Consider the following 13,622-nt stretch of genomic DNA (forward strand, 5'->3'; position numbering starts at 1 on the left):
ACCAACCCATCAAACCACAAGAACCACCCATCAGACCACAAGAACCGCCCATCAGACCACAAGACCAACCCATCAGACCACAAGACCAACCCTTCAGACCACAAGAACCACCCATCAGACCAAACTCAAGAACCACCCGTTGGACCGCATTCAACCCCTCACCCCCACTCCTCCCCTCCCCCTCCCCCTCCCCCTCCCACATCGATTTTACAATAAGCTTCCAGAGTTTTCTCTGCTATTCTTGAAAGTCCAGCGGCTTTTTCCACAATTAAAGATTTAGTTCCCCCTCGAAATATCATACGCCTGGGAATGAATCTCCCGTTTTTTGTGTGTGATTTTTATTTTGTAATATTTATATACCGGCTTCATGGGCTCAAAAAAAAACAAGGAATGATTTTTTCTCTTTATGGGAATAAAGAAGGAATATATTCGGTGGTATCCCTTCTGACTTTCTACCTCTTGGCTACAAATCAAATTGACTATACCATAACTCAAGCGGGAGTGTATTCGTAGGGTATTAAATTGATGGACATGGTGGAGTGTGGGCCATTGGTTGGCCCCGCCCACTCATGGTCCCCCCCTCCACTCCCTCCGGTGTCTCACACTCTCAGGCCACGCCTCCTCCCCCCCCCCCTCACAGCTGGGTTCGTGCCATGCCTCACTAGATACACTTCCTCAGCGTTCAATTCCCGACGTTCTGTGAGATGCCTGCCCAGGGAGGGACGGGTGATTCTGGGGCGTCGGTGCTAGGGAGGGGGGGGAGGGAAGGAAAGTTGACGGTAAGAGAGGACGATTGTGATTGATGAGTTGTTAGAGGAGAGAGTTAAAGTTCGCCGTGTGATGTCACATCCGGCTTGCCGGGGGTACGGGGTTTGTTGATGGGGAGGGGGGTGGTAGGTGGACGGTGATTGGCTGGAAGGGCGGAGGCCCCGCCCACTCCCCCCCTTCCCGCCAAATGGTCGAAGATAATGTCGGATGATTTAGCCCAAGTTAACTACTGGCAATACCCACGGTCATAGCAGAATACCGATTGTTCCCAGTAACACCGTGTGCGCTACCCTGGGCATTACTCTCCTATATATATAAAAAAAAGCGAGAGAGACAGGGGGGGAGGGAAGAAAAACTGCGGGAAGATTGGCAGGTGTTTTGGGGCGGCGGTGGTGGTGTTGAAGGCGGCCGCAGCCAGCCTGCAGCCGCAAGCGTCCTGACGGAGAGACACCGTGGCGGAAGCTCGGCCAAGCCTGCCGACTTGACTGGGGCTTCCAGAGCTTGAGCAGTAAGCCCTTGGTACAACCGGCTACTTGGGCCGGGGGGATTTCTGGAAGATTTGGAGTGGCAAGGGTGGACTAGCGTGGGTGACGGGCGTCGACGGGGCGATATCTGCCTCCACGGGCGGGAGGAGTGAGCGGCGGCGCTGATTGGGGCCGGATACTGCAGGATTGGCCGGACTTGCCGCCCGACTTATGACCTGAGCCCCCCTCCCACCTGAGCCGAATTTACCGCGAGCGGAAAGCACCGCGACTTGGACTTGAGGATCTGCGCTAGTGTGTGAGATCGCGCGGGGCACTGCAGAGGGCGGCGGCGGTGCCCAGCGGCGGTGCCCAGCGGCCGCCATGGAGGGCCTAGCCTCCGGCCTCCACGATGGCCTCTCCCTCCACGACCTCCAGCCTCCACCACTCTCCCACGACCCCTCTTCCCACACCCCCACGCTTACCCACGACCCCACCCACGACCCCACCCACGCCCTCCACGACCACCATCGTCACCGCCACGCCGCCGCCCACGACACCCTCCACGCCCTGGATGTGACTCACGCCCACGACTCCGTGCACGCCCTCTCCCACGCCCACACCTCCGCCCACATCACCTCAGCATCGCACACCCACGCCGCCCTCTCGTCACCCCACCAGACGGGTGTGTCTGCTCTCCGTGGCCCACCGCCCCTCCACCCACTCACGCCCACGCCCTCAACCACCGTTCTCCCGCCCACACCAGCAGACAAAAAACCCATCAATCTAGGTAAGTCTATCAACTAATCAATTTTCAGCTCAACTAAGTAAAAAAAATCAAACAATAAACACAATTCCTGTAATAAATGGTTTTAAAAACCGAAAACTTGAAGATTAAAACACTGACGCAACACATGAAGGAGTGTTTATTCAACGAAGATTCCCATATGTTGCGTAAGTGTCTCAATCTTCATCATAATTCCTCTTTATCTCAGTATAACCTTGAATAAAAAAATATAGCCCACAACACCGTGGCTGTGACACTTAAAAACCCACAACACCGTGGCTGTGACACTTAAAAACCCACAACACCGTGGCTGTGGCACTTAAAAGCCCACAACACCGTGGCTGTGGCACTTAAAAACCCACAACACCGTGGCTGTGACACTTAAAAGCCCACAACACCGTGGCTGTGGCACTTAAAAACCCACAGCACCGTGGCTGTGACACTTAAAAGCCCACAACACCGTGGCTGTGGCACTTAAAAACCCACAACACCGTGGCTGTGACACTTAAAAACCCACAACACCGTGGCTGTGACACTTAAAAGCCCACAACACCGTGGCTGTGACACTTAAAAGCCCACAACACCGTGGCTGTGACACTTAAAAACCCACAACACCGTGGCTGTGACACTTAAAAACCCACAACACCGTGGCTGTGACACTTAAAAACCCACAACACCGTGGCTGTGACACTTAAAAACCCACAACACCGTGGCTGTGACACATAAAAACCCACAACACCGTGGCTGTGGCACTTAAAAACCCACAACACCGTGGCTGTGACACTTAAAAACCCACAACACCGTGGCTGTGACACTTAAAAACCCACAACACCGTGGCTGTGACACTTAAAAGCCCACAACACCGTGGCTGTGACACTTAAAAACCCACAACACAGTGGCTGTGACACTTAAAAACCCACAACACCGTGGCTGTGACACTTAAAAACCCACAACACCGTGGCTGTGACACTTAAAAGCCCACAACACCGTGGCTGTGACACTTAAAAGCCCACAACACCGTGGCTGTGACACTTAAAAGCCCACAACACCGTGGCTGTGACACTTAAAAACCCACAACACCGTGGCTGTGACACTTAAAAGCCCACAACACCGTGGCTGTGACACTTAAAAACCCACAACACCGTGGCTGTGACACTTAAAAACCCACAATACCGTGGCTGTGGCACTTAAAAACCCACAATGCCGTGGCTGTGACACTTAAAACCCACAATACCGTGGCTGTGACACTTAAAAACCCACAATACCGTGGCTGTGACACTTAAAAACCCACAATACCGTGGTTTTGACACTTAAAACCCACAATACCGTGGCTGTGACACTTAAAAACCCACAATAATGTGACTGACACTTAAAACCCCACAATATCGTGGCTGTGACACTTAAAAACTCATAATACCGTGGCTGTGACACTTAAAAACCAATACCGTATCTGTGATACCTCAAAATCCACAATACCATGGACGTGACAACTAAAAACCTACAATACCGTGGCTGTGAGACTTAAAATTCCACAATATTGTGGCTGTGACCCTTAAAACCCCACAATACCATGGCTGTAACAATAACCCACAATACCGTGGCTGTAACAATAACCCACAATACCGTGGCTGTAACAATAACCCACAATACCGTGGCTGTAACAATAACCCACAATACCGTGGCTGTAACAATAACCCACAATACCGTGGCTGTAACAATAACCCACAATACCGTGGCTGTAACAATAACCCACAATACCGTGGCTGTAACAATAACCCACAATATCGTGGCTGTACCAATAACCCACAATACCGTGGCTGTAACAACAACCCACAATACCGTGGCTGTAACAACAACCCACAATATCGTGGCTGTAACAATAACCCACAATACCGTGGTTGAAATAATTAAAGCTAACCCACAATACCGTTACTAGAACTACTTACAATACCGTGGCTGGAACAACAACTTACAATACCGTGGCTGGAACAACTAACTTACAGTACTGTGGCTGGAACAACAACTTACAATACCGTGACTGGAACAACAACTTACAATACCGTGGCTGGAACAACAACTTACAGTACCGTGGCTGGAACAACAACTTACAATACCGTGGCTGGAACAACAACTTACAATACCGTGGCTGGAACAACAACTTACAATACCGTGGCTGGAACAACAACTTACAGTACCGTGGCTGGAACAACAACTTACAATACCGTGGCTGGAACAACTAACTTACGGTACTGTGGCTGGAACAACAACTTACAGTACCGTGGCTGGAACAACAACTTACAATACCGTGGCTGGAACAACTAACTTACAGTACTGTGGCTGGAACAACAACTTACAATACCGTGACTGGAACAACTAACTTACGGTACTGTGGCTGGAACAACAACTTACAGTACCGTGGCTGGAACAACAACTTACAATACCGTGGCTGGAACAACTAACTTACAGTACTGTGGCTGTAACAACAACCCACAATACCGTGGTTGAAATAATTAAAGCTAACCCACAATACCGTTGCTAGAACTACTTACAATACCGTGGCTGGAACAACAACTTACAATACCGTGGCTGGAACAACTTACAATACCGTGTCTGGAACAACAACTTACAGTGCCGTGGCTGGAACAACACCTTACAATACTGTGGTTGAAACAACAACTTAAAATGCCGTTACTGGAACAACTTACAATACTGTGGCTGGAACAACAGCTTACAATACCGTGGCTGGAAAAACAACTTATAATACCGTGGCTGGAACAACTGACAATACCGTGACTGGAACAACTTACAATACCATGGCTGGAATAACAACTTACAATACCGTGGCTGGAACAACAACTTACAATACCGTGGCTGGAACAACAACTTACAATACCGTGGTTGGAACAGCAACTTACAATACCGTGGCTGGAACAGTTTACAATACCGTGGCTGGAACAACAACTTATAATACCGTGGCTGGAACAACACCTGACAATACCGTGGCTGGAACAACTTACAAATCCATGGCTGGAATAACAACTTACAATACCGTGGCTGGAACAACAACTTACAATACCGTGGCTGGAACAACAACTTACAATACCGTGGCTGGAACAACAACTTACAATATCGTGGCTGGAACAACTTACAATACCATGGCTGGAATAACAACTTACAATACCGTGGCTGGAACAACAACTTACAATACCGTGGCTGGAACAACAACTTATAATACCGTGGCCAGAACAACAACTTACAATATCGTGGCTGGAACAACAACTTACAATACCGTGGCTGGAACAACAACTTATAATACCGTGGCTGGAACAACACCTGACAATACCGTGGCTGGAACAACTTACAATACCATGGCTGGAATAACAACTTACAATACCGTGGCTGGAACAACAACTTACAATACCGTGGCTGGAACAACAACTTATAATACCGTGGCCAGAACAACTACTTACAATATCGTGGCTGGAACAACAACTTACAATACCGTGGCTGGAACAACAACTTACAATATCGTGGCTGGAACAACAACTTACAATACCGTGGCTGGAACAACTTACAAGACCGTGGCTGGAACTACTTATCATACCGTGGCTGGAACAACTTACAATACCGTGGCTGGAGGAATTCAAAGTTGCGAATTGTTCTACCCACGGTATTGTGGGTTGGTTGTTAAGTGTTCCAGCCATGGTATTGTGGGTTGGTTGTGGGTTTTAAATTGTTCCAGTCACGGTATTGTGTATTGTTTTAGACCCGGTACTGTGGGCTAGATGTGAACTGTTTCATCCACAGTATTGTGGATTGACGGTTGTTCCAGCCATGGAATTGTGGATTGGCCGTTAATTGTTCAAGCCATAGTATTGTGGGTTAGATGTGAATTGTTCCAACCAAGTTATAAGTGGGTTGTGTATTGTTCCAGCCAAAGTACTATGAGTTGTCTATTGTTCCAGCCATGGTATTGTGTATTGTTCCAGCCATGGCATTGTGATGTGCATTGTTTTAGCCATGATATTGTGTATTGTACCAGCCATGGTATTGTGCATTGTACCAGCCATGGTATTCTGATATATATTGTGTCAGCCATGGTATTGTGTATTGTACCAGCCATGGTATTCTGATACATATTGTGTCAGCCATGGTATTGTGTATTGTACCAGCCATGGTATTGTGCATTGTACCAGCCATGGTATTCTGATATATATTGTGTCAGCCATGGTATTGTGTATTGTACCAGCCATGGTATTCTGATACATATTGTGTCAGCCATGGTATTGTGTATTGTACCAGCCATGGTATTGTGCATTGTACCAGCCATGGTATTCTGATATATATTGTGTCAGCCATGGTATTGTGTATTGTTCCAGCCATTGTATTGTGTGTTGTGCATTGTTCCAGCCATGGTATTGTGTGTTGTGTTTTGTTCCAGCCATGGAACTGTGTGTTGTGTATTGATCCAGCTATGGTATTGTGTGTTGTGTATTGTTCCAGCTATGGTATTGTGTGTTGTGTATTGTTCCAGCCATGGTATTGTGCGTTGTGTATTGTTCAAGCTATGGTATTGTGTGTTGTGTATTGTTCCAGCCATGGTATTGTGTTGTGTATTGTTCCAGTCATGGTATTGTGTTGGGTATTGTTCCAGTCATGGTATTGTGTGTTGTGTATTGTTCCAGCTATGGTATTGTGTGTTGTGTATTGTTCCAGCCATGGTATTGTGTTGTGTATTGTTCCAGCCATGGTATTGTGTTGTGTATTGTTCCAGCCATGGTATTGTGTGTTGTGTATTGTTCCAGCCATGGTATTGTGTGTTGTGTATTGTTCCAGCTATGGTATTGTGTGTTGTGTATTGTTCCAGCCATGGTATTGTGTGTTGTGCATTGTTCCAGCCATGGTATTGTGTTGTGTATTGTTCTAGCCATGGTATTGTGCGTTGTGTATTGTTCCAGCTATAGTATTGTGTGTTGTGTATTGTTCCAGCCATGGTATTGTGTTGTGTATTGTTCCAGTCATGGTATTGTGTTGTGTATTGCTCCAGTCATGGTATTGTGTGTTGTGTATTGTTCCAGCTATGGTATTGTGTGTTATGTGTTGTTCCAGCCATGGTATTGTGTTGTGTATTGTTCCAGCCATGGTATTGTGTGTTGTGTATTGTTCCAGCCATGGTATTGTGTGTTGTGTATTGTTCCAGCCATGGAACTGTGTGTTGTGTATTGATCCAGCTATGGTATTGTGTGTTGTGTATTGTTCCAACCATGGTATTTTGTGTTGTGTATTGTTCCAGCTATGGTATTGTGTGTTGTGCATTGTTCCAGCCATGGTATTGTGTGTTGTGTATTGTTCCAGCCATGGAACTGTGTGTTGTGTATTGATCCAGCTATGGTATTGTGTGTTGTGTATTGTTCCAGCTATGGTATTGTGTGTTGTGCATTGTTCCAGCCATGGTATTGTGTGTTGTGTATTGTTCCAGCCATGGAACTGTGTGTTGTGTATTGATCCAGCTATGGTATTGTGTGTTGTGCATTGTTCCAGCCATGGAACTGTGTGTTGTGCATTGTTCCAGCTATGGTATTGTGTGTTGTGTATTGTTCCAGCTATGGTATTGTGTGTTGTGTATTGATCCAGCTATGGTATTGTGTGTTGTGTATTGATCCAGCTATGGTATTGTGTGTTGTGTATTGTTCCAGCCATGGTATTGTGTGTTGTGTATTGTTCCAGCTATGGTATTGTGTGTTGTGTATTGTTCCAGTCATGGTATTGTGCGTTGTGTATTGTTCCAGCTATGGTATTGTGTGTTGTGTATTGTTCCAGCCATGGTATTGTGTTGTGTATTGTTCCAGTCATGGTATTGTGCTGTGTATTGTTCCAGTCATGGTATTGTGTGTTGTGTATTGTTCCAGCCATGGTATTGTGCGTTGTGTATTGATCCAGCTATGGTATTGTGTGTTGTGCATTGTTCCAGCCATGGAACTGTGTGTTGTGCATTGTTCCAGCTATGGTATTGTGTGTTGTGTATTGTTCCAGCTATGGTATTGTGTGTTGTGTATTGATCCAGCTATGGTATTGTGTGTTGTGTATTGATCCAGCTATGGTATTGTGTGTTGTGTATTGTTCCAGCCATGGTATTGTGTGTTGTGTATTGTTCCAGCTATGGTATTGTGTGTTGTGTATTGTTCCAGTCATGGTATTGTGCGTTGTGTATTGTTCCAGCTATGGTATTGTGTGTTGTGTATTGTTCCAGCCATGGTATTGTGTTGTGTATTGTTCCAGTCATGGTATTGTGCTGTGTATTGTTCCAGTCATGGTATTGTGTGTTGTGTATTGTTCCAGCCATGGTATTGTGCTGTGTATTGTTCCAGTCATGGTATTGTGTTGTGTACTCTTCCAGTCATGGTATTGTGTGTTGTGTATTGTTCCAGCTATGGTATTGTGTGTTATGTGTTGTTCCAGCCATGGTATTGTGTTGTGTATTGTTCCAGCCATGGTATTGTGTTGTGTATTGTTCCAGCAATGGTATTGTGTGTTGTGAATTGTTCCAGCTATGGTATTGTGTGTTGTGTATTGTTCCAGCCATGGTATTGTGTGTTGTGTATTGTTCCAACCATGGTATTGTGTATTGTTCCAGCCATGGTATTGTGTGTTGTGTATTGTTCCAGCCATGGTATTGTGTGTTGTGTATTGTTCCAGCCATGGTATTGTGTGTTGTGTATTGTTCCAACCATGGTATTGTGTATTGTTCCAGCCATGGTAATGTGTTGTGTATTGTTCCAGCCATGGTATTGTGTGTTGTGTATTGTTCCAGTCATGGTATTGTGGGTTAGTTCACTTGTCAGCTAAGTTAACTCCGGTAATTAGCTTGCTGGTGGTCAGTTAACTCCGATAATTAGCATGCTGGTGGTCAGCTAACTCCGGTAATTAGCTTGCTGGTGGTTAGCTAACTCCGGTAATTAGCTTGCTGATGGTCAGCTAACTGCGGTAATTAGCTTGCTGGTAGTCAGCTAACTCCGGTAATTAGCTTCCTGGTAGTCAGCTAACTGCGGTAATTAGCTTGCTGGTAGTCAGCTAACTCCGGTAATTAGCTTGCTCGTGGTCAGCTAACAGCGGTAATTAGCTTGCTGGTGGTCAGCTAACTCCGCTAATTAGCTTGCTGGTCAGCTAACTCCGCTAATTAGCTTGCTGGTGGTCAGCTAACTGGGGTAATTAGCTTGCTGGTGGTCAGCTAACTCCGGTAATTAGCTTGCTGGTAGTCAGCTAACTCCGGTAATTAGCTTGCTGGTGGTCAGCTAACTCCGGTAATTAGCTTACTGGTAGTCAGCTAACTCCGGTAATTAGCTTGCTGGTAGTCAGTTAACTCCGGTAATTAGCTTGCTGGTTGTCAGCTAACTCCGGTAATTAGCTTGCTGGTAGTCAGCTAACTCCGGTAATTAGCTTGCTGGTAGTCAGCTAACTCCGGTAATTAGCTTGCTGGTAGTCAGCTAACTCCGCTAATTAGGTTGCTGGTGGTCAGCTAACTCCGCTAATTAGGTTGCTGGTGGTCAGCTAACTCCGCTAATTAGCTTGCTGGTGGTCAGCTAACTCCGGTAATTAGCTTGCTGGTGGTCAGCTAACTCCGACAATTAGCTTGCTGGTGGTCAGCTAACTCCGATAATTAGCTTGCTGGTGGTCAGCTAACTCCGATAATTAGCTTGCTGGTGGTCAGCTAACTCCGCTAATTAGCTTACTGGTGGTCAGCTAACTCCGATAATTAGCTTACTGGTGGTCAGCTAACTCCGATAATTAGCTTACTGGTGGTCAGCTAACTCCGATAATTAGCTTGCTGGTGGTCAGCTAACTCTGATAATTAGCTTGCTGGTAGTCAGCTAACTCCGGTAATTAGCTTACTGGTGGTCAGCTAACTCCGGTAATTAGCTTGCTGGTGGTCAGCTAACTCCGGTAATTAGCTTGCTGGTAGTCGGTTAACTCCGATAATTAGCTTACTGGTAGTCAGCTAACTCCGGCAATTAGCTTGCTGGTAGTCAGCTAACTCCGATAATTAGCTTGCTGGTAGTCAGCTAACTCCGGTAATTAGCTTACTGGTGGTCAGTTAACTCCGATAATTAGCTTGCTGGTAGTCAGCTAACTCCGGTAATTAGCTTGCTGGTGGTCAGCTAACTCCGATAATTAGCTTGCTGGTAGTCAGCTAACTCCGGTAATTAGCTTACTGGTAGTCAGCTAACTCCGGTAATTAGCTTGCTGGTGGTCAGCTAACTCCGATAATTAGCTTGCTGGTAGTCAGCTAACTCCGGTAATTAGATTACTGGTACTCAGCTAACACCGGTAATTAGCTTGCTGGTGGTCAGTTAACTCCGGTAATTAGCTTACTGGTAGTCAGCTAACTCCGGTAATTAGATTGCTGGTGGTCAGTTAACTCCGATAATTAGCTTACTGGTAGTCAGCTAACTCCGGTAATTAGCTTGCTGGTGGTCAGCTAATTCCGCTAATTAGCTTGCTGGTAGACAGCTAACTCCGATAATTAGCTTGCTGGTGGTCAGTTAACTCCGGTAATTAGCTTGCTGGTGGTCAGTTAACTCCGATAATTAGCTTGCTGGAAGTCAGCTAACTCCGGTAATTAGCTTACTGGTAGTCAGCTAACTCCGGTAATTAGCTTGCTGGTAGTCAGCTAACTCCGGTAATTAGCTTGCTGGTAGTCAGCTAACTCCGGTAATTAGCTTACTGGTAGTCAGCTAACTCCGGTAATTAGCTTGCTGGTAGTCAGCTAACTCCGGTAATTAGCTTGCTGGTGGTCAGCTAACTCCGGTAATTAGCTTGCTGGTGGTCAGCTAACTCCGGTAATTACCTTGCTGGTAGTCAGCTAACTCCGGTAATTAGCTTACTGGTAGTCAGCTAACTCCGGTAATTAGCTTGTTGGTAGTCAGCTAACTCCGGTAATTAGCTTGCTGGTGGTCAGCTAACTCCGGTAATTAGCTTGCTGGTGGTCAGCTAACTCCGGTAATTAGCTTACTGGTAGTCAGCTAACTCCGGTAATTAGCTTGCTGGTAGTCAGCTAACTCCGGTAATTAGCTTGCTGGTGGTCAGCTAACTCCGGTAATTAGCTTGCTGGTGGTCAGCTAACTCCGGTAATTAGCTTGCTGGTAGTCAGCTAACTCCGGTAATTAGGTTACTGGTAGTCAGCTAACTCCGGTAATTAGGTTACTGGTAGTCAGCTAACTCCGGTGATTACGTTACTGGTAGTCAGCTAACTCCGGTAATTAGGTTACTGGTAGTCAGCTAACTCCGGTAATTAGGTTACTGGTGGTCAGCTAACTCCGGTAATTAGCTTGCTGGTGGTCAGCTATCTCCGGTAATTAGCTTGCTGGTAGTCAGCTAACTCCGGTAATTAGGTTACTGGTAGTCAGCTAACTCCGGTAATTAGGTTACTGATAGTCAGCTAACTCCGGTAATTAGGTTACTGGTGGTCAGCTAACTCCGGTAATTAGCTTGCTGGTGGTCAGCTAACTCCGGTAATTAGCTTGCTGGTAGTCAGCTAACTCCGGTAATTAGGTTACTGGTAGTCAGCTAACTCCGGTAATTAGGTTACTGGTAGTCAGCTAACTCCGGTAATTAGGTTACTGGTAGTCAGCTAACTCCGGTAATTAGGTTACTGGTAGTCAGCTAACTCCGGTAATTAGGTTACTGGTAGTCAGCTAACTCCGGTAATTAGCTTGCTGGTGGTCAGCTAACTCCGGTAATTAGCTTGCTGGTGGTCAGCTAACTCCGGTAATTAGCTTGCTGGTGGTCAGCTAACTCCGGTAATTAGCTTGCTGGTGGTCAGCTAACTCCGGTAATTAGCTTGCTGGTAGTCAGCTAACTCCGGTAATTAGTTTGCTGGTAGTCAGCTAACTCCGGTAATTAGCTTGCTGGTAGTCAGCTAACTCCGGTAATTAGCTTGCTGGTAGTCAGCTAACTCCGGTAATTAGCTTGCTGGTGGTCAGCTAACTCCGGTAATTAGGTTACTGGTGGTCAGCTAACTCCGGTAATTAGCTTGCTGGTAGTCAGCTAACCCCGGTAATTAGCTTGCTGGTAGTCAGCTAACTCCGGTAATTAGCTTGCTGGTAGTCAGCTAACTCCGGTAATTAGCTTGCTGGTGGTCAGCTAACTCCGGTAATTAGGTTACTGGTGGTCAGCTAACTCCGGTAATTAGCTTGCTGGTAGTCAGCTAACTCCGGTAATTAGCTTGCTGGTAGTCAGCTAACTCCGGTAATTAGCTTGCTGGTGTTCAGCTAACTCCGGTAATTAGGTTACTGGTGGTCAGCTAACTCCGGTAATTAGCTTGCTGGTAGTCAGCTAACTCCGGTAATTAGCTTGCTGGTAGTCAGCTAACTCCGGTAATTAGCTTGCTGGTAGTCAGCTAACTCCGGTAATTAGGTTACTGGTAGTCAGCTAACTCCGGTAATTAGCTTGCTGGTGGTCAGCTAACTCCGGTAATTAGGTTACTGGTGGTCAGCTAACTCCGGTAATTAGCTTGCTGGTGGTCAGCTAACTCCGGTAATTAGGTTACTGGTGGTAAGCTAACTCCGGTAATTAGCTTGCTGGTGGTCAGCTAACTCCGGTAATTAGCTTGCTGGTGGTCAGCTAACTCCGGTAATTAGGTTACTGGTGGTCAGCTAACTCCGGTAATTAGCTTGCTGGTAGTCAGCTAACTCCGGTAATTAGGTTACTGGTAGTCAGCTAACTCCGGTAATTAGCTTGCTGGTGGTCAGCTAACTCCGGTAATTAGGTTACTGGTGGTCAGCTAACTCCGGTAATTAGCTTGCTGGTGGTCAGCTAACTCCGGTAATTAGGTTACTGGTGGTCAGCTAACTCCGGTAATTAGCTTGCTGGTGGTCAGCTAACTCCGGTAATTAGCTTGCTGGTGGTCAGCTAACTCCGGTAATTAGGTTACTGGTGGTCAGCTAACTCCGGTAATTAGCTTGCTGGTGGTCAGCTAACTCCGGTAATTAGCTTGCTGGTGGTCAGCTAACTCCGGTAATTAGCTTGCTGGTGGTCAGCTAACTCCGGTAATTAGCTTGCTGGTGGTCAGCTAACTCCGGTAATTAGCTTGCTGGTGGTCAGCTAACTCCGGTAATTAGCTTGCTGGTGGTCAGCTAACTCCGGTAATTAGCTTGCTGGTGGTCAGCTAACTCCGGTAATTAGCTTGCTGGTGGTCAGCTAACTCCGGTAATTAGCTTGCTGGTGGTCAGCTAACTCCGGTAATTAGCTTGCTGGTGGTCAGCTAACTCCGGTAATTAGCTTGCTGGTGGTCAGCTAACTCCGGTAATTAGCTTGCTGGTGGTCAGCTAACTCCGGTAATTAGCTTGCTGGTGGTCAGCTAACTCCGGTAATTAGCTTGCTGGTGGTCAGCTAACTCCGGTAATTAGCTTGCTGGTGGTCAGCTAACTCCGGTAATTAGCTTGCTGGTGGTCAGCTAACTCCGGTAATTAGCTTGCTGGTGGTCAGCTAACTCCGGTAATTAGCTTGCTGGTGGTCAGCTAACTCCGGTAATTAGCTTGCTGGTGGTCAGCTAACTCCGGTAATTAGCTTGCTGGTAGTCAGCTAACTCCGGTAATTAGCTTGCTGGT

General features: G+C 46.6%; 1 protein-coding gene across 1 annotated transcript in view; it reads left to right on the top strand.

Moving 5' to 3' along the window:
- The first annotated feature begins 993 nt into the window (after window positions 1–993).
- The window catches only part of LOC128692940 (pituitary homeobox 2), a 102,306-nt gene continuing 89,677 nt past the window's right edge, over window positions 994–13,622 (top strand). The window contains exon 1 of the mRNA XM_053782311.2: window positions 994–2,019. Coding sequence (XP_053638286.1) covers window positions 1,614–2,019 — 406 coding nt within the window. The 5' untranslated portion in view covers window positions 994–1,613. The remainder of the gene's footprint in view (window positions 2,020–13,622) is intronic.

Source organism: Cherax quadricarinatus, chromosome 38, assembly GCF_038502225.1.
Source record: "Cherax quadricarinatus isolate ZL_2023a chromosome 38, ASM3850222v1, whole genome shotgun sequence".
NCBI lineage: Eukaryota > Metazoa > Arthropoda > Malacostraca > Decapoda > Parastacidae > Cherax > Cherax quadricarinatus.